The sequence below is a fragment of the Pelophylax lessonae genome (assembly GCF_965119305.1).
Source record: "Pelophylax lessonae genome assembly, chromosome: 4".
Lineage (NCBI taxonomy): Eukaryota > Metazoa > Chordata > Amphibia > Anura > Ranidae > Pelophylax > Pelophylax lessonae.
This window is the reverse complement of record NC_138771.1, coordinates 660,507,759-660,531,529: the sequence shown is the minus strand read 5'-3', so window position 1 is coordinate 660,531,529 and position 23,771 is coordinate 660,507,759. Positions and strand designations below refer to the sequence as shown.

At 44.6% G+C, this 23,771-nt stretch overlaps 1 protein-coding gene across 1 annotated transcript; it reads right to left on the bottom strand.

Moving 5' to 3' along the window:
• Positions 1–279: 279 nt before the first annotated feature.
• LOC309553070 (C-type lectin domain family 4 member G-like) lies at positions 280–23,429 on the bottom strand (the record flags this gene model as incomplete). The annotated part of the gene is made up of 6 exons (XM_082253969.1): positions 280–696; positions 1,975–2,084; positions 15,406–15,569; positions 18,834–18,884; positions 19,059–19,100; positions 23,393–23,429. 6 exons carry the CDS (start codon positions 23,427–23,429, stop codon positions 558–560), a joined length of 543 nt encoding a protein of 180 aa, XP_082110095.1. The 3' UTR covers positions 280–557.
• Positions 23,430–23,771: the final 342 nt, after the last annotated feature.

The window sequence follows — 23,771 nt, the reverse complement described above, 5'->3', positions numbered from 1 at the left end:
CAAATTAATATCAGCTGGTTCAGTCTCAACTGATGGCCTATAAAAAGGTGTCTCATTACCAAGGTGTCACACAAGAAACATCTCATTATGGGTAAAAGCCAAGAGCTCTCTCACGACCTTTGCAGAGTTATTGTTGCAAAACATACTGATGGCATTGGTTACAGAAGGATTTCTAAACTTCTTAATGTTCCAGTGAGCACTGTTGGGGCCATAATCCAGAAGTGGAAAGAAAATCATTTCACCATAAACCTGACACAATCAGGTGCTCCTCACAAGCAGAAGAGTTGTCCAAGAGCCAAGGACCACTTGTGGAGAGCTTCAGAAAGACCAGGAATTAGCAGGTACAATTGTTTCAAAGAAAACAATAAGTAATGTACTCAACCCCTATGGCCTGTAGGCACGCTCTCCATGCAAGACTCCTTTGCTGAACCTTCCCAGAAGCTAACCTCCTATTACCATTATGACAAGCTGCAGACTGGAATGGGCAGACAATAAACGGATGAGATATGTATTTCATTTGATCTTTATCACAGGTATGGGATAGTAGACTGTATATCTCAGCAGCTCCATGCTTTTTCACATATGTAGCCAATTTTGTCCTCACAGTTCCGATCATTCATTGATTGTGGTCCTCCTAGGATCTCTGCACAATGTTCTCCACCTTTGTCATTATTGGGTTCTCCCGTATTCCAGGGACTGTAAAAAACAAGAACAATACCTTTTAATTACTTAAGGACCGGAAGGTTTTACCCCCTTAATGACCAGGCCATTTTTTGCGATTCGGCACTGCGTTCTTTTAACTGACAATTGCGTGGCCGTGTGACGCTGTACCCTAATAAAACTGATGTACTTTTTCTTCCCCACAAATAGAGCTTTCTTTTGGTGGTATTTGATCACCTCTGCGTTTTTTCTTTTTTGCACTATAAACAAAAAAAGATCGACAATTCTGAAAAAAAAAAACACTATACTTTTTACTTTCTGCTATAAAACTTTCCCGATAAGAAAAAAAAAAAAATTAAAAATCCATTTTTTTTCATCATTTTAGGCCAATTTGTATTCTGCTACATATTTTCGGTAAAAAAAAAAAACAATAAGTGTATATTGATTGGTTTGCACAAAATGTATCGCGTTTACAAACTATGGGATAGATTTATGTCATTTTCATTTATTTTATTTTTTTTTACTAGTAATGGCGGCGATCTGCGATTTTTGTGGCGGACAGATCGGAAACCTAACTAACATTTTCGACACTTTTAGGGGGACCAGTGACATTACTACAGTAATCAGTGCTAAAAATATGCACTGTCACTGTGCTAAAGACACTGGCAGGGAATGGGTTAACACCAGGGGCGATCAAAGAGTTAAATGTGTCCCTAGGGGGTGCTTTTTAACTGTGTGGGGGATGGACTCATAGGATGAGCAAAGAGACCTGTGTTCATCACTGACAGAACAGCGGTCTGCCCTGTTTACATCGGAACACCACCGCTCTGTCTCCATGGGGAGCGATCGCAGGTGACCCGCTAATAAGCTCAACCTCTGGCCAATCGGGCACATGCGTGCACCCCCACTATCTGTTATACCAGCCACATCTGGGGTGCCAAGGTTCTCCATCACTGCCCTAAGGCCTGCAGGCAGAATCCGCCCCCACTGGTTATTGGTGAAGATCATGGCTAGTAACTCTCTCGAGGTGCTCCTAGAGGGTGACTTCCCAACATGTTTGGGGCCTAACATGTGCTTACTAATGGAGGTCTGGGGTTGGATCACAAGCTGTCCTGCCTGGAAGTAGATGGAAGCTGCCCAGAAATGAGAGCCAGGGATGGAGACTCTGATGGAGGAAGGAGTTGGATTCCAGGAGGGGCCTGGTGACTCTCTTGAAACAAAGCATGGAGAAGTTTATAATCCAGCAGAAGGTGTAAATGCTGGTGTCAGAGTTTAATCTTATGTAGTGTTTCCATCACACCTGGAAGACCTCACCTGTATGTAAGACTGCTCCCATCCGCCCACAGCCAACGATTGATATTTCCACTGTCCCTCCTCAGTCCTAACCAGTATCTCCCACCTCCTATGGTTGGCAGCAGAGAATCCTGGATCAATAAATAAAAAAAGTCATCAGAAATATATAGAAAAAAAGAATAAATTGAGGTGCTGAATCTAAAAACGCTAGTGCTGAATAAACAGATTAATAAATAATAAAATATATAAACATAAAAATATCAAATAGTTCAATAATTCATAAAGTGCAAAAATCCATCCAGTGCACAAATTGCAGAAAAAATAAATTTTGCATAAAGTGCATTAACCACTTCTGGACCGGAAGGATTTGCCCCCCTTAATGACCAGGTCATTTTTTGCGATTCGGCACTGCGTTAGTTTGACGGACAATTGCGTGGTCGTGCGACGCTTTACCCAAATAAAATTGATGTCCTTTTTTTCCGCACAAATAGAGCTTTCTTTTGGTGGTATTTGATCCCCTCTGTGATTTTTATTTTTTTGCGCTATAAGCAAAAAAAAAAAAAAAAAAGAGCGACAATTCTGAAAAAAAAAAAAATATATATATATTTTTCACATTCTGCTATATAACATTCCCAAAATCAAATCAAATCACATTTTCTTTTTAACATTCTAGGCCAATTTGTTTTCTGCTACATATTTTTGGTAAAAAAATTGCAATAAGCGTATTTTGATTGGTTTGCGCAAAAGTTATCGCATCTGCTAACTACGGGAACAATTTATGTCATTTTTATTTATTTATTTTTATTTTTTTTAATAATAATGGCGGCGATCTGTGATTTTTAGCGGGACTGCGACATTGCGGCGGACAGATTGGACCCCTGACTGACATTTCTGACACTTTTGGGGAGACCAGTGACATTACTACAGTAATCAGTGCTATAAATCTGCACTGTCACTGTAATAATGACACTGGCCGTGAAGGGGTTAACACAGTGGGTGATCAAGGGGTTAAGTGTGAGCCTATTGGAGTGTTTTATAACTGTGGGGGGGCGTGGCTTGTGAAATGATCATAGAGACCTGTGATCCTATATAGAAGGATCACAGGTACTCTGTGATCATTCCAGAGAGAAGGACGGCCGCCTGTGTTTACAACAACTGACCGTCCTTCTCTCGCAGCGGGGAACGACCACGGGTGCCCAGCGGCAATCAGAGCCGCCAGCCCCGTGCATCGGAGTCCCCACTGCCAGCGGCGCGTGCTCGCCCACTAACTGCAGGCGCGCAACCGACGTATACCTACAGGTGGGCCAGCCTGCCGCAGTATGTCTGCGGCGGGAGGTCGGGAAGAGGTTAATCCATAAAGGGCAGAAAATCTTCCAGTGAAAGTATTCCACCACAAAAGTGACAAAAAAGTGCTGAACAAATCTTCTTGCTTCAAAAGTGCCAGTGCCTAAATTTTTCCTTCACCCGTTAATGTGAGGGTAACTCACCAGAAATCAGAGGGCCTCCAGGACCCAGCGAACTCTAAAATTTGCAAATAGCCTCCTTAGATGGATGGTATAATTGTGATGGGTGGCCTCCCTGGGCTCAGAGTATACTTCCTGATGACGCAGTGTCGCGAAATGCATTGAGGTTGCTCCGGCTACTACTTCTGGTTCGTCACTTCTGCCCCCTGTTGGAACCTTGAAATGCACGCTGGAACCAATAGGCGTTCAGGCATATTTACCCTGGCTGTTTTGCTGTCTGAATGTGCTGATTTGGGCACTTTTAAATTATATAGTTATATAGTTTGTGAGGTTGAAAAAAGACATCCGTCCATCCAGTTCAACCTATGATGTGTGTGTGTGTTTGCTGTTAACTGTACATTGTATACCCCAGTATGTTGTGGTCTTTAAGGTGCCCATCTAATAGTTTTTTGAAACTATCGATGCTCCCTGCTGATACGACTGCTTGTGGAAGAGAATTCCACATCCTTACCGCTCTTACAGTGAAGAACCCCTTACGTATATTTTAAGCTTAAACCGCCTTTCCTCTAGTTTTAGTGAGTGGCCACGTGTCTTATTGTATTCCCTTTCTCTGAATAGTTTGTTCCTTATGCTAGGGTCGCCAGTACAGTATTTGTACATTGATATCATATCCCCCCTCAATCGTCTCTTCTCCAGAGAGAATAAGTTCAGTGCTTGTAGTCTTTCCTCATAGCTGATGTCCTCCATTCCCCTAATTATTTTTGTTGCCCTTCTCTGGACTTTCTCCAGTTCCAGCACATCCTTCCTGAGGACCGGTGCCCAGAACTGGACAGCATACTCCAGATGTGGCCGGAACAGAGTCTTGTAGAGCGGGAGAATAATCTCTTTATTTCTGGAGTGAATCCCTTTTTTATACATCCCAGTATTCTGTTGGCTTTGCTTGCCACTGCTGAGCTTGTTGTCTACCAGTACCCCCAAGTCCTTTTCCATCCTAGACTCACCCAGAGGTTCCCCCCCTAGTGAGTAGCTTGCTTTCGCATTACTGATGCCCAGGTGCATTACTTTACATTTCTCAACATTAAACCTCATCTGCCATGTAGTTTCCCACTCCATTATTTTGTTCAGATCCGCTTGTAAGGTTTCCACATCCTGCATAGAAGATATTGGCATGCTTAGTTTAGTATCATCCACAAATACTGAGATTGTACTCGATATCCCCTCCTCTAGATCATTTATGAATAAATTAAACAGGAGTGAGTGTACAGAATGTGAGTGTACCGTTCATTGATTTGCATTGCATTGTTTTTAATTTTTTTGGGGAAACGGCTTAATTATCCTGACTGGGGGACAAGTTTATAATACACTACTCTGAGCCCAGGGAGGCCCAGGGAGGCCACCCATCACAATGATACCATCCATCTAAGGAGGCTATTTGCAAATTTTAGGGGCGAGCTGGGTCCTGGAGGCCCTCTGATTTCTGGTGAGTTACCCTCACATTAACGGGTGAAGGAAAAATTTAAAGCGGAGTTCCACCCAAAAGTGGAACTTCCGCTTTAGGTATTCTAACCCCCTGACATGCCACATTTGGCATGTCATTTTTTTTGGGGGGGAGCGGGTACCTAGTTTTGACAGGTACCCGCTCCCACTTCCGCTCGGAGTGCCGCGGCGCCCTGAACGGAAGTTCTCCTCTCGCCCTCCCTCCCTGCAATCTTCTGGGACATGTCAGAGGTCCCAGAAGATTTCCGGCCAATCAAGACGCGCAGCGCGACTCGCGCATGCGCAGTGGGTACCCGGCTGTGAAGCCGCAAACTGTCACAGCCGGGTGCCCACAGCAGTGATGCCGGCGCCACCGAGACCAGAGGGAGAGGATTGAGGCTTCGGGCGGCCGCATCGCTGGACCGTTGGACAGGTGAGTGAAAAGGCTGGAACTCTGCTTTAAGCACTGGCTCTTTTGAAGCAAGAAGATTTGTTCAGCACTTTTTTGTCATTTTTGTGGTGGAATACTTTCACTGGAAGAATTTCTGCACTTTATGGATTATTGGACTTTATGCAAAAAATGTATATGTTATGCAATTTGTGCACTGGATGAATTGTTGCACTTTATGAATCATTGAATTATTTAATATTTTTATGTTTATATACTGTATGTTAAAGTTAATTTGCGTGTGAAGGCAGGCATCCCAATACTTTTGGTAATGTAGTGTGTATGTATGTGCATATATATATATATATATATATATATATATATATATATATACAGGGCCGCTGATAGGGCAGTACATCCAGCCCTGTTGTACCGGGCCCAGGCTCCATCAGCACTATAGGGGGGCCCGGCAGCTGTAAAATTAGTTTTTAGCAAAAAACAAAATAAAACAGGACTTAACCACATCCCAACACCCCCTTGCTTACCGGGGTGTAAAGTTACAATTTACTGGGCCCCATGAAGTTAGGAGAGGAGCCCAGGAGATGACAGCAGAGGAGGGACTTTTTTTTTTCATTTTCAAGTGCAGGCAGATAATCCTGTGCCGCATGTAGCTCTGCACAGTCCCAGATGACCTCTGTACACTGTATATGCCGGCGGATTGATTCATATGTAGATCCGGACTGCTCCTCCCCCTCATGTGCCAGCTTTGAGGAGGAAGCCTGAGAGACTGATGGGAGGCAGATACTGATGGGAGGCAGAGACTGATTGGAGGTAGAGACTGATGGGAGGTAGAGACTGATGGGAGGCAGAGACTGATGGGAGGTAGAGACTGATGGGAGGCAGAGACTGATGGGAGGTAGAGACTGATGGGAGGCAGAGACTGATGGGAGGCAGAGACTGATGGAAGGCAGAGACTGATGGGAGGTAGAGACTGACGTGAGGTAGAGACTGACGTGAGGCAGAGACTGATGAGAGGCAGAGGCTGATGGGAGGCAGAGACTAATGGGAGGTAGAGACTGATGGGAGGCAGAGACTGATGGGAGGCAGAGACTGATGGGAGGTAGAGACTGATGGGAGGCAGAGACTGATGGAAGGCAGAGACTGATGGGAGGTAGAGACTGATGGGAAGTAGAGACTGATGGGAGGCAGAGACTGATGGGAGGAAGATACTGATGGGAGGAAGAGACTGATGGGAGGAAGAGACTGATGGGAGGCAGAGACTGATGGGAGGTAGAGACTGATGGGAGGCAGATACTGATGGGAGGTAGAGACTGATGGGAGGTAGAGACTGATGGAAGGCAGAGACTGATGGGAGGTAGAGACTGATGGGAAGTAGAGACTGATGGGAGGCAGAGACTGATGGGAGGAAGAGACTGATGGGAGGCAGATACTGATGGGAGGTAGAGACTGATGGGAGGCAGAGACTGATGGAAGGCAGAGACTGATGGGAGGTAGAGACTGATGGGAAGTAGAGACTGATGGGAGGCAGAGACTGATGGGAGGAAGATACTGATGGGAGGAAGAGACTGATGGGAGGAAGAGACTGATGGGAGGCAGAGACTGATGGGAGGTAGAGACTGATGGGAGGCAGATACTGATGGGAGGTAGAGACTGATGGGAGGTAGAGACTGATGGGAGGCAGAGACTGATGGGAGGCAGAGACTGATGGGAGGAAGATACTGATGGGAGGAAGAGACTGATGGGAGGAAGAGACTGATGGGAGGCAGAGACTGATGGGAGGTAGAGACTGATGGGAGGCAGATACTGATGGGAGGTAGAGACTGATGGGAGGTAGAGACTGATGGGAGGCAGAGACTGATGGGAGGCAGAGACTGATAAAAAAGGTAGACTGATGGGAGGCAGAGACTGATGGGAGGTAGAGACTGATGGGAGGTAGAGACTGATGGGAGGCAGAGACCGATGGGAGGTAGAGACTGATGGGAGGCAGAGACTGATGGGAGGCAGAGACTGATGGGAGGTAGAGACTGATGGGAGGTAGAGACCGATGGGAGGAAGAGACTGATGGGAGGCAGAGACTGATGGTGGGTGGAAAAAGTACACAGGCAAGCAGCCCCCTGCACTCACACTGACACAGGCTACTCTATAGTAAGGTACAGTCTTCACACTCCCTGCTGTGTGCCTATGATCACCATCACTATGTGCTGACTGTTAACTTATGGCTGTATTGTGTGTTAGAGACTAAGGCCCCTTTCACACAGGCGGACCGTTCAGATCTGCCTGTCTGTTTTTTTGGAGGATCTGAATGGTCCCCCCATGCATGTCTATGGGGCATCGGGTATCAGTGGAGACATGTCCGCTGACATCCAATCCATCAAATCCGGACGGATGGAAACCCTATTTTCCATCCATCCAGCGGATTGGATCAGATGAGAATGGACAGATGGTACATTCTCATCCGATTCCCCCATACAGAAGAATGGGGACCTGACAGCTCCGTCTCAGCACACAGCACAGAGACAGAGCTGCCATCCGCCTGCTCAGCGGGGGGGATTGGCGGATTGATCCCCGGTTGAGAAAAACTGAGTCCGTCTGACTGACGGACTGTGTGAAAGGACCCATACACTGTACAGCCATAACAAAGTCAGCACCCAACAACCATGTGACACACTGTGACAGCCATACAGCACCTGCTGTGCTGTCATCATAGTGATGGTGATCATAGGCACACAGCAAGATGCTAGTTTACATTTCTGTTTGCAGGGGCAGCAAACACAATCAATTGCGCTGTGTTTTTACCATTCCCCTTTAGGAAACTTTCACCCAAGCTTTCCAATTAGGTCCGCCTGCCAGTTTTTCATGCGGACCTGATTGAAAGATCAATGTAGGTGCACGGGAGTCTGGATGTAAATGGACTTACACCCGCCTCTGTGTCCATTCCGGTCCGAAAACAAAAATAGAAAACGACTGCGTCCTTTTCTATTTTTTTCCAGACATAAATGTGAGAGATCAGAGGTAGCCTGATGTAAACGGACACAAGTCTATCTACATCTGGCCTCTCAGAGTCATCACAAGTCCACCCCTGTCCATTGCGGGGAGTATGCTGACACTAACTGAACAGGCACAGATGTCAAAACCCTGACATCTGTCCCAAAACACCGACATCTGTCCCAAAACACCGACATCTCTCCCATTCGGCTACACTTTTATGTGGCGAGGCACTGTGACGATTTGCAATATGAGGTATAGTGCAGCGCTGCCTCTTACAAAGTGCAATGTGACTAAAATAAATAATAAAAGTGTGCCTTCCTATAAGTGGTTAAATATTATAAATGCAATATTGGGGTATCCGTGTTATAAAATTTCATAAAATGCATAACACAATCATAAATACAAGTATTACATATACATAGTAAAACATGGTGATGATAAAAAATAATCAATAAGGTGCTCAGTGTCCATACAATTGTGGAGTAATGGTGCTCTAGATTTCAAAAATAATTTTTCCACATATATCTGTGTCACCAATGAAAATCCATATAGTAAGTGAAAAGAATTATATATATATATTTGCCTAAAATTGTGTAAAACAAACAGATCAATAGGAATATAAATGTCCTATTGGGGTGTAGATGGTGAATCCCTTCACCTATAGGTGTCTTGAGGAAAGTGATGGTGATCTTCAGTGTAGTGCCACCAAACCAGTGTGACTGGCCTCTTACTTTCTTGTTAACAGCCTTTTTAGAGTGGGGTGGTTTCTGGATGCATATAGCCCATACGGTGTCACTCGTTCCACTACACCCTCTGTTGCATCTTTTAGGCTCTTAGAGGTAAGGGACATAGGAAATCCTCCCATGGTGTAGTACCGTATATACTCGAGAATAAGTCGACCCGGATATAAGCCGAGGCCCCTAATTTTACCACAAAAAAGTGGGAAAACTTATTGACTCGAGTATAAGCCTAGGGTGGGAAATGCAGCAGCTACTGGACCCAACTGGACCAACACGAGACCCAAAACAGAGGCTGCGGGCATGGTACAGGAGATGGCGCAGGTCATGGTATAGGCATGGCACAGGTGATGGTAAGGGCATGGCACAGGTCATGGCACAGGTCATGGTACAGGCATGGCACAGGTCATGGTACAGGCATGGTACAGGCATGGTACAGGCATGGCACAGATGATGGTATAGGCATGTCACAGGTGATGGTATAGGCATGGCATAGGTCATGGTACAGGCATGTCACAGGTCATGGTACAGGCATGGCATAGGTCATGGTACAGGCATGTCACAGATCATGGTACAGGCATGTCACAGATCATGGTACAGGCATGGCACAGGTCATGGTACAGGCATGGCACAGGTCATGGTACAGGCATGGCACAGATGATGGTATAGGCATGTCACAGGTGATGGTATAGGCATGGCATAGGTCATGGTACAGGCATGTCACAGGTCATGGTATAGGGATGGCACAGTAAGTGCAGGCATGACATAGGTGATGGTACAGGCAAGTCACAGGTCATGGTACAGGCATGTCACAGGTCATGGTACAGGCATGGCACAGGTCATGGTACAGGAGATGGTATAGGCATAGTACAGGTGATGGTATAGGCATGGCACAGTAGGTACAGGCATGGCACAGTATGTACAGGCATGGCACAGTAGGTACAGGCATGGAACAGTATGTACAGGCATGGCATAGTAGGTATAAGCATGGCACAGTAAGTACAGGCATGACACAGTATGTACAGGCATGGCACAGGAGATGCAGTGCTGCGGGCATGGTACAGAAGAATGTCCTGTACCATGCCCGCAGCACTGCATGAATCTCACTTACCTGTCGGTGAGGCGCCTTCGATTTAAAAATCGCACCGCCCGGCACCAATACATCACCGCAAATGCTCCACCGATGCTCGGGAAAGCCTGTACACGTTCGGCTATTCCCGGGCATGCGGCACATGCGCAGTGACACGTCGGAGCCGGGCAGCGCCATTTTTAGAAAGACAGTGACTCGAGTATAAGCCGAGGGGGGTTTTTTCAGCATGAAAAAACATCCTGAAAAACTCGCCTTATACTCGAGTATATATGGTATTTTAAAATGTATTTAATAAAGTAGTAACATACAGGCTCACATTTAAAATGGTATAATCCGGCGCCGCTATATGTCCGGGCTGGGAAGAAGTCGCATAGGGCAGAGACGGAGCGTACCTAGAAGTGACGTCCACACCAGGAAACACATAGCTGTGCCGGATTATACAATTGGATGCATTGTTATTTTCATGGATATGGATTTTCATTGGTGACACGGATATATGTGGAAAAATTATTTTTGAAATCTAGAGCACCATTACTCCACAATTGTATGGACACTGAGCACCTTATTGATTATTTTTTATCATCACCATTTTTTACTATGTATATGTAATACTTGTATTCATGATTATGTTATGCACTTTATGAAATGTTATAACACGGATACACCAATATTGCATTTATAATGATAAAACCACTCATAGCAAGGTACACTTTTATTATTTATTTTAGTCACATTGCACTTTGTACGAGGCAGCGCTGCACTATACCTCATATTGCAAATCATCACAGGCTAAGGATAAGCTTCTAAGTGACAGCAGCAGCTTTATTTCATATATATATATATATATATATATATATATATATATTCATATTTCTTTAATTTTTTTTATACTGGAATACATGATAGCGCGGGAGACATCTTTGTAATTCATCGAGGCACTGTGACAGGTTCCTGGCAGGATAGCGGAGGCGGGGTCAGACTCGGGTCCAAACACACCTGAGCTCATCCCTGCTAATTAGTTGCAAACATTTCTAAAATAAGACATCTCTCCTGCTTTATAATATGTATAAGTTTAGAATATTATAGTAATGGTTATTAAAGCGGAGTTCCGGCCACAAAATTGTTACTTTAGATTTTGTGGCATCCGCTTCCTTATTGTCACCTGTAAAAGAATTGGATATTCCCGTTTTTTTTTTTTTTTTAACTTACCTTGTTACAGAAGAAAATATACTCACCTTTCCTTCAACTTCCTCCCTCCTCGGCTGCTGCCGTGACTTCATCACTCCCAGGATGCAATGGGCAGTGACGAAGGTGGCCGGCCACTCCTCTCATCGCGTTATTTGAAAACAGGAAATAACGCGATGAAAGGCGTCCCTATACTATGCCGATCGCATAGTACTGGGCATGCGCGAGATTTCGCGCTGCATTCATCGGCCCCCTCCATCTAGAAAGAGGAAGCAGGGCATATATTTGCAAACAGCGGCTTCGGGTGACCAGCAAAAAGATGGCGGTGCTCTGCTAACATTTTATAAAGTAAGATTTAATGATTGTCAATCTATTATTTAAATGTATAAAACCGGATTAGCGAATGTATGAAGGGCGGTGGATAACTGTTTTGGGTAGTATTTAAAAAAAAAATGATTCTGTGGCCGGAACTCCGCTTGAAAGAGGAAGTAAACTCCCCCCAAAAAAAGAAATGAAAAAAAAAAACCCTGTAAAGACAAAGGCATAATGAGCTAGTATGCATCACATACTAGCTACAGTAATTATGAAATACCTTAAAACGAAGCCCCCCGCAGTGCCGCACACTCAGCAACAGGACGGCCGACATGTCCAGCCGTCCTGCTTCCTGGTTCGCATCATCCGGCCATTTGATTGGCCGGAGGCGCGATTACATCACTCCCGCACATACGTGCAGGAGCTGCCATTCACAGCACAGGGCTCTGAAGGAACAGCACAGGTGGCCGTTCCTTCAGAGCGCATGCGCCGATGACGTCTGCATGCACTGTAAATATCTCCTAAACGGTGCATGTTTAAGAGTAGGGATGATCGAACTTTTCAAAAGTTTGGTTCGGCCAGAACATCCGAACGGCCCGGATTTCAGAACCCCATTGAAATCAATGGGACCCGAACTTCGGTAATCAAAAAACACAATTTGGAAGCCCTAAAACCCAATAAATGCCCCTAAAAAGTGCCTAGGGTTCTGGGTCATACCCCAGGGACTATTAATCACACAAAAAAAAGTTCTTAAAAATTGTAATTTTTGATAGAGAGCTAATTATTGAAAAAAAATAAAAATTCTTTGGATTTAGTATCTGGGGGGTCTAAAAAGTGTACCTGTGAAGTTTCAGCTCTGTAGCATATCCAGAACCATAAAAAAAGATTGTTTGTATTAGGTCACTTATAGAACAGGTTAGTGGCTTCTCTTTTTTCACACCTTGCCGGTTTAGTAGCAAGCGTTTTTTGGGCATTTTGTGGGGTCTTTTGAGGCAGGCAAAACATCAGAACATGTGTATAGGGGGTATATATACACACACCCATGTATGTATATATACACCTAGACAAATATAGGTGTGATAGTAGCAGAAATATATGCTTGCGCTAATTAAATCATTTACACTAATATGGCTCCGCTCCTATCACACCTATATATGTGTAAGTGTAAAATACATATAAGTATGTGTGTATATATACCACTATACACAAGTTCAGATGTTTTGCCTGCCTCCAAAGAACCCAAAAAAATGCCCAAAAAAAAACGCTATCGCCAAAAAAAAACGCCCAGGTGTGTTGTTGCAGGCATTTTTTGGGGGGTTTTTGGAGGCAGGCAAAACATCTGAACTTGTGTATAGTGGTATATATATACACACACACTTATATGTATTTTACACTTAGACATATATAGGTGTTATAGGAGCGGAGCCATATTAGTGTAAATGATTTCATTAGCGCAAGCATATATTTCTGCTACTATCACACCTATATATGTCTAGGTGTATATATACATATAAGTATGTGTGTATATATACCCGTATACACAAGTTCAGATGTTTTGCCTGCCTCCAAAAACCCCCAAAAAATGCCTGCAACAACACACCTGGGCGTTTTTTTTTTTTTTGGCGCTAGCGTTTTTTTGGGCATTTTTTGGGTTCTTCAGAGGACGATACTTATATGTATATATACACCTAGACATATATAGGTGTGATAGGAGCATAACTATATTGGTGTTAATTATTTCATTAGCCCAAGTAGTGTTTTCTGCTCCTTTCACACCTATATATGTGCAGGTGTATATATACATCCATGGTAGTGTATATATACCCCCTATACACATGTTCAGATGTCATGCCTGACTCCAAACATGTGCTCAAAAAATCACTATAGACGCCTGCAGCCAAAAAGCAAGCTGACAGGGGCGAAGCCATATTACTGCAGCGAAAGTGACTTGAGAGAAACTATCTTTTCTCTATAGCGGTCACCCTGATATGGAAGGGTTTGGTCACCCTGCCATAGCAGTCACTGTCAGTTCACCCTACACTACATTACGGTCACCCTGATATGGAAGGGTTTGGTCACCCTGCCATAGCAGTCAGTTAACCCTACACTACATTACGGTCACCCTGACACTTCACACTTTCCCTACAGAGACTAAATTTTTGCATCTAACTAAAGTGTAAAAGAGCACCCTAACTACACTAGATATCCCTTTCATCACACTAATAAATGCTAAATTACACTTTTAATGTAAAATTAACAGAACTGCTTCCACTCTCTTCCATGTCCAGTATAACAATGCTTGGAATTTGGCGGGGGCTATCTTATATACTGGGGGGCGTATTCACTAATGATTGGACTATGGACCCCCTAGTCACTCCAATCACATTCCTAGCATTCTCCTGCCCCCTCAATTGGCTTTTGCTAATGGTTCTGGTCCAATCACGGCTTTTAAAGCCCATTTCCTGAACTATTGCATTTTGGTCGGTTCTGGTTGCCGAATTCCGAACTTTTTCAGCAAAAAGTTCTAAATTCAGCCAAACCTCGAACACCCAATGTTCGGGTCGAACCGATGGTCGACCCGAACCATTCGATCATCCCTATTTAAGAGATATTTATAGCACCTATAGGTAACTCTTAATATAGGCTTACCTATAGGTAAAAGTCTTTAAAGTGGGTTTACACCCACTTTAAGTATGTAATAAGTGTATTATACATGATGTACATTTAGAGAAGTACAAGTAGAGATGCCTAATTTTAGAACTTCCCTGTCAATAACCAGAGGGAATTCTGTAGCTGCCAAATAAATATCCTAATAACTGACAGGGCTAGGGGCGGGGTCAAGGGTGGGGTCGAGGGCGCGGTCGAGGGGGGCCCCTGTCAGGTAGGCTGTATGGGGGCCCATGATTTCTAACAGCGGCCCTGTATATATACAGTATCTCACAAAGGTAAGTACACCCCTCACATTTTTGTAAATATTTTATTCTATCTTTTCATGTGAGAACACTGAAGAAATGACACTTTGTTACAATGTAAAGTAGTGAGTGTACAGCTTGTATAACAGTGTAAATTTGCTGTCCCCTCAAAATGACTCAACACACAGCCATTAATGTCTAAACCGCTGGCAACAAAATTGAGTACACCCCTAAGTGAAAATGTCCTAATTGGGCCAAATTAGCCATTTTCCGGTGTCATGTGGCTCGTTAGTGTTAGAAGGTCTCAGGTGTGAATGGGGAGCAGGTGTGTTAAATTTGGTGTTATCGCTCTCACTCTCTCATACTGGTCACTGGAAGTTCAACCTGGCATCTCATGGCAAAGAACTCTCTGAAGATCTGAAAAAAAGAATTGTTGCTTTACATAAAGATGGCCTAGGCTATAAGAAGATTGCCAAGGCCCTGGAACTGAGCTGCAGCACGTGGCCAAGACCATACAGCGGCTTAAAAGGACAGTTTCCACTCAGAACAGGCCTTGCCATGGTCGACCAAAGTAGTGGAGTGCATGCACTCAGCATCATATCCAGAGGTTGTCTTTGGGAAATAGACATATGAGTGCTGCCAGCATTGCTGCAGAGGTTGAAGGGGTGGGGGGGTCAGCCAGTCAGTGCTCAGACCATACGCCGCACACTGCATCAAATTGATCAGCATGGCTGTCGTCCCAGAAGGAAGCCTCTTCTAAAGATGATGCACAAGAAAGCCTGCAAACAGTTTGCTGAGGACAAGAAGACTAAGGACATGGATTACTGGAACCATGTCCTGAGGTCTGATAAAACCAAGGTAAACGTACTAGCTCACATACCAGCTCAGCTTTGTCCTTCAGGATTAGCATGACGCCATTTTGCTTTTCACATTCCTCCTTACTCCTAGTCCAGGTTTCTTCATTGGGCCGGAAATAGTAGCAGTTGGATTTAATTAGTTGCCATCCATTGGGGCAGCTGGTGCAGGAATCCTCCTGGATGTTCTCTGGGAAGAGAGGAGAACACTATGAAGGCAGTTTTGAAATCTCAAACCCAAAATAATGCTTGGGAAAAAAGTGAAGCTGAATAACGGTTATACCAAACACAATCAGAATGTAACTTTCTGAATATCATAGATAAGACATTCCATCTGTGAATTTTTTTATACATAGACCCCAAAGCGTTATCTTACACTGTGATGATGTGCAATCATGAGTTACTGCATTCTACATTGATGTTGACTTGATGAAACTTTGAATGAACATAGTCAATGTGTAAGGTGGCCGGTTGCCTCTATCAATGACGCCATGAAATAAAAGGTCTAAGATGTACTTGAGGAGAGGGAGGAAACTTACAGGTTAATATTATCTATTGATTTCAGTGGCAGATCTACCAGGGTCATAAAGGCCTGATTGTGACCAGGCCCGGGCATTCTACCACCATGGAGGGCCACAGGCCCAAATGGTGTTCAGGGGCCAAGGTGGGCATGCAGTGACATCTGTAAAAAGAAGGATGGTGGGGCAGCACACAGCCGCACTCCACACACACCAGCTGCTGAGATCTTAGACAATGTCCACGGAGCCGCACTCCAGACACCAGCCTGGACGGGATATCTCCCTCTCAGATCTCTTTCACCAGGAGCTCAACCCCCTGCCAAGCTAATTTCTTCATTACTGGCGCCATTTTGTTGAAGTCCGCTCATATACATAGATCTGAGTTAGTCTTCAACAATATGGCACCCAAAGCCAATAATATGGGATAAATGTTACTTCTTTTGCAGAGTCTGACCAAACAGGGTGCTAGAGATGATAAACTACACTGAACAGGCGGGTGATATGAAGAAGGGGAGTGGGAGTGCCAAGAGGAGAAGAGAAGAGGATGATGGATCAAAGCCAAGGGCTGTCTGACCGAGCCTGCCCTGCATCTGAGCAATGAAGGAGGTGAGGTCAGTATAACAGCTCCAAACAGGCCACACAGAGTCTATGGGGGGGGGTCACTGTGGTCACCAGAGTCCCCCCTCCACATCATCCTCTTTAAATCGAAGTCTACAGTGCAAGGGGGAACTCTGATGTAAAGAGGGATGTTACAGACTATGGTGTAATGGGGAACTCTAATGTGTTTGGAATAACTGTGGATAGTTAAGTAACTTGATGATCTCAATCTGGGGACCTCCCTTCCCTTACAGCAGTGAAGACATTAAATGTTTCAGGTAAATGTAAAGTTGATTACCAGGTAACAGTAAGCATTAGCAGGTGAAGAAACCTACCTGATCTATTGTAATGGGCACCCTTGGGCACAGTTTGGACAAATGAGATCAGTTTTGCCATCCCTACAGCTTCATCAGTGCCACCCCAATCAACAGAGAGGAGTGAATACATGAAGAGGAAAAACTCTAACTCCAGTATTTATTTACAGAGTGCTATGGACTTTACTAAGGATGAATAAAGGTCCATGGTGGGACCCCATAAATAAAGGTACATGGTGGGACCCCATAAATAAAGGTTCATGGGGGGACCCTAAATAATGGTCAATGGTGGAATTCCCATAAATAAAGGTCTTTGGTGTGCTAGATTAAATGTGTGTTTATGGTGGGACCAAAAAAAAAAAAGTCGATGGCAGAATCCTCATAAATAAGGGACCATAAAGGGATGTCTGAAACAAGGGTTGATGGTGGGACCCTAAATAATGGTCCAGGTTGGTATTCCAAAAATAAAGGTATATGGATGGACCCCATAAATGTCTATGGTGGGACCCCATAAATTAGTGTTGATGGTGGGACCCTATAAATAAAGATTTGTAGTGAGACCCCATAAATAAAGTTTAATGGTGGGGCCCTTATAAATAAAGGTTCATTGTGGGGCCCTAAATAAAGGTCAATGCTGGAACAACCATAAATAAATGTCTTTGGTGTGCTACAATAAATTAAGGTTCATGGTGGGACCAAAGAAAGGTTGATGGTGGAACCCCCATAAATAAAGGTCCATTGAGGGATGTCTGAAATAAAGGTTGATGGTGGGGCCCTAAATAATGATTTAGGTTGGGATTCCAACAATAAAGGTCCATGGATGGACCCCATGAATAAAGGTTCTTGGTGGAACTATATAAATAAAGCTCCATAGAGGGATGTCTGAAAGAAAGGTTGATGGTGGGACCCTAAATAATGGTCCAGGTTGGGATTCCAGCAATAAAGGTTCATGAATGGACCCATAAATAAAGGTTCTTGGTGGGACTCCATAAATAAAGGTCCATAGAGGGATGTCTGAAATAAAGGTTGATGGTGGGACCCTAAATAATGGTCCAGGTTGGGATTCCATAAATAAAGGTCCATTGATGGACCTCATAAACAAAAGGTCCATGGTGGGATCCCATAAGTAAAGATTCATGGTGGAAGACCATAAATAAAAGTCCTTGGTTGGACTTCATAAAAATAGAGGTTCATGGTGGGACCCCATAAATAAAAGTCTTTGGTGTGTTACAATAAATTAAGGTTCATGGTAGGACCAGAGAAAGGTTAATGGTGGAACCCCCATAAATAAAGGTCCAAAGAGAGATGTCTGAAATAAAGGTTGATGGTGGGACCCTAAATAGTGGTTCAGGTTGGGATTCCATAAATAAAGGTCCATGGATGGACCTCATAAATAAAGGTCCATGGTGGGACCCCATAAATAAAGGTCCATGGTGGGGCCCCAAAAGTAAAGATTCATGGTGGGACCCTATAAATAGAGGTTTATGGTGGAAGCACATAAATAAAAGTCCATGGTGGGATGTCAATAATAAAGGTCCATAGTGGGACCACATGGGACCTGACTTTAGAGCACACATAGCATCAGCTCTGCATTAGGCCAGGGAGTGAGAAGGAGGGTGGAGCTAACTATCACTTTCTGGGATTCTGTTTCATAATTTTGTATTATTTTTTTACAGGTACTCGTATAGTGCCGTCAATTTGTGCAATGATTTACATTTATACATTGTACATTCAGATCAGTCCCTGCCCTCAAGAAGCTTACAATCTAAGGTCCCTAACTCACATTCATACATAAACTTACTGGGACTGATTTAGACAGAAGCCAATTACCTACCACCATTCTTTGGAGTGTGGGAGGAAACCAGAGTACTCGGAGGAACCCACAGAGGGAAAGGGAGAGCATGCAAACTCCAGGCAGGTAGTGCCGTGGTTTGGTTTCAAATCAATGACCCTAGTGCTGCCAGGTAGAAGTGCTAACCAGGTCCTAGCCACTGTGCTACCCCATAAAGGATGCAGAATATTTACCTTTATTTTTAATCAGTTTTATCTTCTTTAGATCCTCCGTTATGTTGGCAACTGGAAAGAGAAAACACAAATCTGAAGAGACTGAACATTGCAACATTTCTCATCACCTCCTGTCTAAGTGACAACGGTCACCAGGACAAATATACAGGGTGTAACTCCTTCTGCTTTTGGTCTTTAAAAAATGCTTTATCTTTTCATACGCTTTAATAGATTTACCATAATTACCTGATTTCTGCAGATCAAATACATCCATTTTCAATCCAGAATCTAAAAGATAAAATATAATAAAATAAATAAGTAAATATAAATCAGAAACATTGGACAAGACTCTCCGCAGACAGGAAGGGTAATCAGACTATGCAGAAGACATGTGACTGCTCAGAGTGACAGTTCCTTCAGAACACAACCCACTTTACAGCGGAAGTCCAGCCTAATACCTGAACTTCTCCCCTGCAATCATTAATGTGGGCGGAGTTCTCCCCTGCAATCATTAATGTGGGCGGAGTTCTCCCCTGCAATCATTAATGTGGGCGGGGTTCTCCCCTGCAATCATTATTGTGGGTGGAATTCTCCCCTGCAATCATTATTGTGGGCGGAATTCTCCCCTGCAATCATTATTGTGGGCGGAATTCTCCCCTGCAATCATTAATGTGGGCGGAGTTCTCCCCTGCAATCATTAATGTGGGCGGAGTTCTCCCCTGCAATCATTAATGTGGGCGGAGTTCTCCCCTGCAATCATTAATGTGGGCGGAGTTCTCCCCTGCAATCATTAATGTGGGCGGAGTTCTCCCCTCCAATCATTAATGTGGGCGGAGTTCTCCCCTGCAATCATTAATGTGGGCGGAGTTCTCCCCTCCAATCATTAATGTGGGCGGAGTTCTCCCCTGCAATCATTAATGTGGGCAGAGTTCTCCCCTGCAATCATTAATGTGGGCGGAGTTCTCCCCTGCAATCATTAATGTGGGCGGAGTTCTCCCCTGCAATCATTATTGTGGGCGAGTTCTCCCCTGCAATCATTAACGTGGGTGGAGTTCTCCCCTGCAATCATTAATGTGGGCGGAGTTCTCCCCTGCAATCATTATTGTGGGCGAGTTCTCCCCTGCAATCATTAACGTGGGTGGAGTTCTCCCCTGCAATCATTAATGTGGGTGGAGTTCTCCCCTGCAATCATTAATGTGGGCGGAGTTCTCCCCTGCAATCATTAATGTGGGCGGAGTTCTCCCCTGCAATCATTAATGTGGGTGGAGTTCTTCCCTGCAATCATTAATGTGGGCGGAGTTCTCCCCTGCAATCATTAATGTGGGCGAGTTCTCCCCTGCAATCATTAATGTGGGCGGAGTTCTCCCCTGCAATCATTAGTGTGGGTGGAGTTCTCCCCTCCAATCATTAATGTGGGTGGAGTTCCCCCCTGCAATCATTAATGTGGGCGGATTTCTCCCCTGCAATCATTAATGTGGGCGGAGTTCTCCCCTGCAATCATTAGTGTGGGCGGAGTTCTCCCCTCCAATCATTAATGTGGACAGAGTTCTCCCCTGCAATCATTAATGTGGGCGGAGTTCCTTCTGTGTCACAATGAAAAAATGGCAGTTTTTCTCACTTTATTTTGCAGTATTCAGAGCTGTCACGTGACTTCAATTCCTCTTCCTGCTGGGTCCAAGAGCAGCAAGTGGGTGTGGTTACTGACAGCTAGTGACATCACTTCCAGGGAGGGGCACTGTTTCTGTGTAGCCAGTGGGCGTATACAGAATGGGAGGAGCTGATCATAGGTTCCCACCCAGTGTTCTCTCATCAGTAAGGAAGCATTGTACATCCTAATTCATGGGAAAATGAAGGAATAATTCACACAGGACATGGGGGGGGGGCACATATACAGTATAGATGTGTCTGAGGGGATGGGCACATATACAGAATAGCTGTGTTGGGGTCGGAGGGGCACATATATAGTATAGCTGTGTCTGGGGGGGGAGGGGCACATATACAGTATAGCTGTGCTGGGTGGGAGGGGCACATATACAGAATAGCTGTGCTGGGGGGGAGGGGCACATATACAGTATAGCTGTGCCTGGTGGGAGGGGCGCATATACAGTATAGCTGTGCTAGGTTTTGAATGAAGACTGCCATAGGAGAAGGAAGCTAGACACGGGGGGGGGGGGAACTGTCAGTGTAGCTGGAAGTGCTTGGGGGTCTCAGCTCACAGTCTACAATGATCATAGTACAGGCAACCACACTAAGTCTACATTTCCACTAGTGCGACGTTTCATGCGACTTTGGACACACAAAGTTGCATGACAAGTCACAGCCCATTGATTTCCATGGCACCCATTCCCATCTATATGACTTTGAAAATCAGCAACTTTGAAAAGGTAACTGCACTACTTTGATGCAACTTTGATCCATAGAGTGTAAAGTCACATCAAAGTTGCACTCCAAAGTCACAGTCTAGTGGCTATGTTTCCTCTAGTGCGACTCTTAAGTTGTGCGATTTAGAGTGAAACTTTGGAGGCAGCTTTGATCCAACTTTACACTCTCTGGATCAAAGTTGCATCAAAGTAGTGCAGGCAACTTTTCAAAGTCGCTGATTTTCAAAGTGGCATAGATGGGGATGGGTGCCATTGCAGTCAATGTGTTTTGGCTTGTCATGCAACTTTATATGTCCAAAGTCGTATGACAAGTCGCACTAGTGGAAACGGAGCCTAAAACTCATTCCTCACATGTAATAAGGAATAGAAATGGATCTGTATGCTTATAAACTTTTAGACATGTTCCTTTGTACCTTATTTCTTTCATATATTGACCCCCTTCTCTCCCTCTCTCCTCCCCTCTCTCCCCCCCTCTTCTCTCTCTCCCCCTCTCTCTCTTCTCTCTTTCTCCCCCTCTCTCTCTCCCTCTCTCCCCCTCTCTCTCTCCCCCCTCTCTCTCTCCCTCTCGTTCTCTCCCCCCTCTTCCACTCACTCTCTCTCTCCCCCCTCCCCCCTTCCCTCTCTCCCCCTTCTCTCTCTCTCCCCCCTCCGTCTGCCCCCCTTTCTCTCTCTCTCTCTCTCATCCCCCCTTTCTCTCTCCTTTCTCTCTCTCCCTCCCTCTCTCTCTCCCCTCTCTCTCCTTTCTCTCTCTCTCTCCCTTTCTCTCTCTCTCTCCCCCCCTCTCTCTCTCTCTCTCTCTCCCCTCTCTCCCTCCCCTCTCTCTCCCCCCCCTCTCTCCCTCTCATTCTCTCCCTCCTTTCCCTCTCTCTCTCTTCCCCCTCTCTCCCCCTCCCCCTCTCTCCTCCACCTCTCCCCCCCTCTTTCTCTCTCCCCCTATCTCTCTTTCTCCTCTCTCTCTCCCACCCTCTCTCTCTTTCTCTCCCCCTCTCACTCCATCTCTCTCCCTCTCAGGAAAAGCTGCTAACCTTAACTAGGCTATGAAAACAGGAGGAGATCATGCTGAAGGATAGAAGGGATGGGGGGGGGGGGGGCTGGACAGGTCTAGGCATGCCTGTCTAAGAAAGACCGACAACCTTTTTAAGGAAGTGAAAGACACCTTAGAAAATTCAGATAAAGGGAGATAGCGTTGTTGGTGAAGAACAGGAAGAAGCCCGATTGTCTAATTTAGATAAGACTTTCTAAGCTACACAAGCAGCTAGCCCAAAAAATGAATAACATCAAGGATAAAGATATTTAACATACTATTAATAGGAAAATTTTCATTTTTGACCGGAGTTTCCCTTTAAAGCATAACAATTGATTCAGATAGTGATATTAGAAGAATGAGTTACTTCCCTAACTATTTCAGCTGTGTATGTGCTGTATATTTAGGCTTGAGTTATTGAGCTCTGTATAGAATACATTTTGTTTCCAAGGAAACAGATAAAGAGAGCCTAGAATAACATGTAGAAAGTAGCAGAGAGAGAGAGAGAGATCATTTTTATACTGGCTGCAAGGCCTGACTTGGGTATCTACACTTGGCACTTATTTATCATGGGTACTCACACTACATGTGAGGTTTGTTGTTTTTTTATGCACAGAGATGGAGGGTGCAGGTTATAGGAACCTGCATTGATGTTGTGGGAAGTTCTGTGTCCTTTAACCTTATCCCATCTGTGAGAGGTCTCTCTACGGGAGAGCCCCTCACCAAGAACTTGGTTGACTGGCTTTGGCCTTGGTAGACTTTAGTGTGCCTTGTGCCCTGGATGGGTTCAGAGTTAGAAGTCCCTCTTGTTTGCAGAGTTGGACATTTCTCCAACATGTATGCATTTATTTATGTGCTGAAATTTCACGGTTCAAAGGAAATTTGGCAATGTACAGCATAACAGAGTTCAGTAAAAAAAAAAGAAACTGTATGCAGGGTCTCCTTCCACTACCTTCCTCCTTCACAGAATTATGTATGCAGGATCTCCTTACACTACTCTCCTCCTAAACAGAATTATGTATTCAGGGTCTCATTCCACTACCACCTCCTCCACAGTATTATGTGTGCAGGATCTCCTTCCACTACCCTCCTCCTCCACAGAATTATGTATGCAGTATCTCATTCCACTACCTCCTCCTCCACAGAATTATGTATTCAGGTTCTCCTTCCAATACCTTTCTCGTCCACAGTATTATGTATGCAGGATCTCATTCCACTACCCTCCTCCTCCACAAGTTTATGTATGCAGGATCTCTCATTCCACTACCTCTTTCTCTATAGAATCATGTATGCAGGGTCTCAATCCACTACCTTCTCCTCCACATAATTATGTATGCAGGGTCTCAATCCACTACCTCCTCCTCCACAGAATTATGTATGTAATATCTCCTTCCACTACCTCCTCCTCCACGAAAATATGTATGCAGGGTCTCCTTCCACTACCTCCTCCTCCACAGAATTATATATGCAGGGTCTCCTTCCCCTACCTCCTCCTTCACAGAGCTATGTATGCAGGATCTCCTTCGACTACCTCCTCCACAGATTTATGTATGC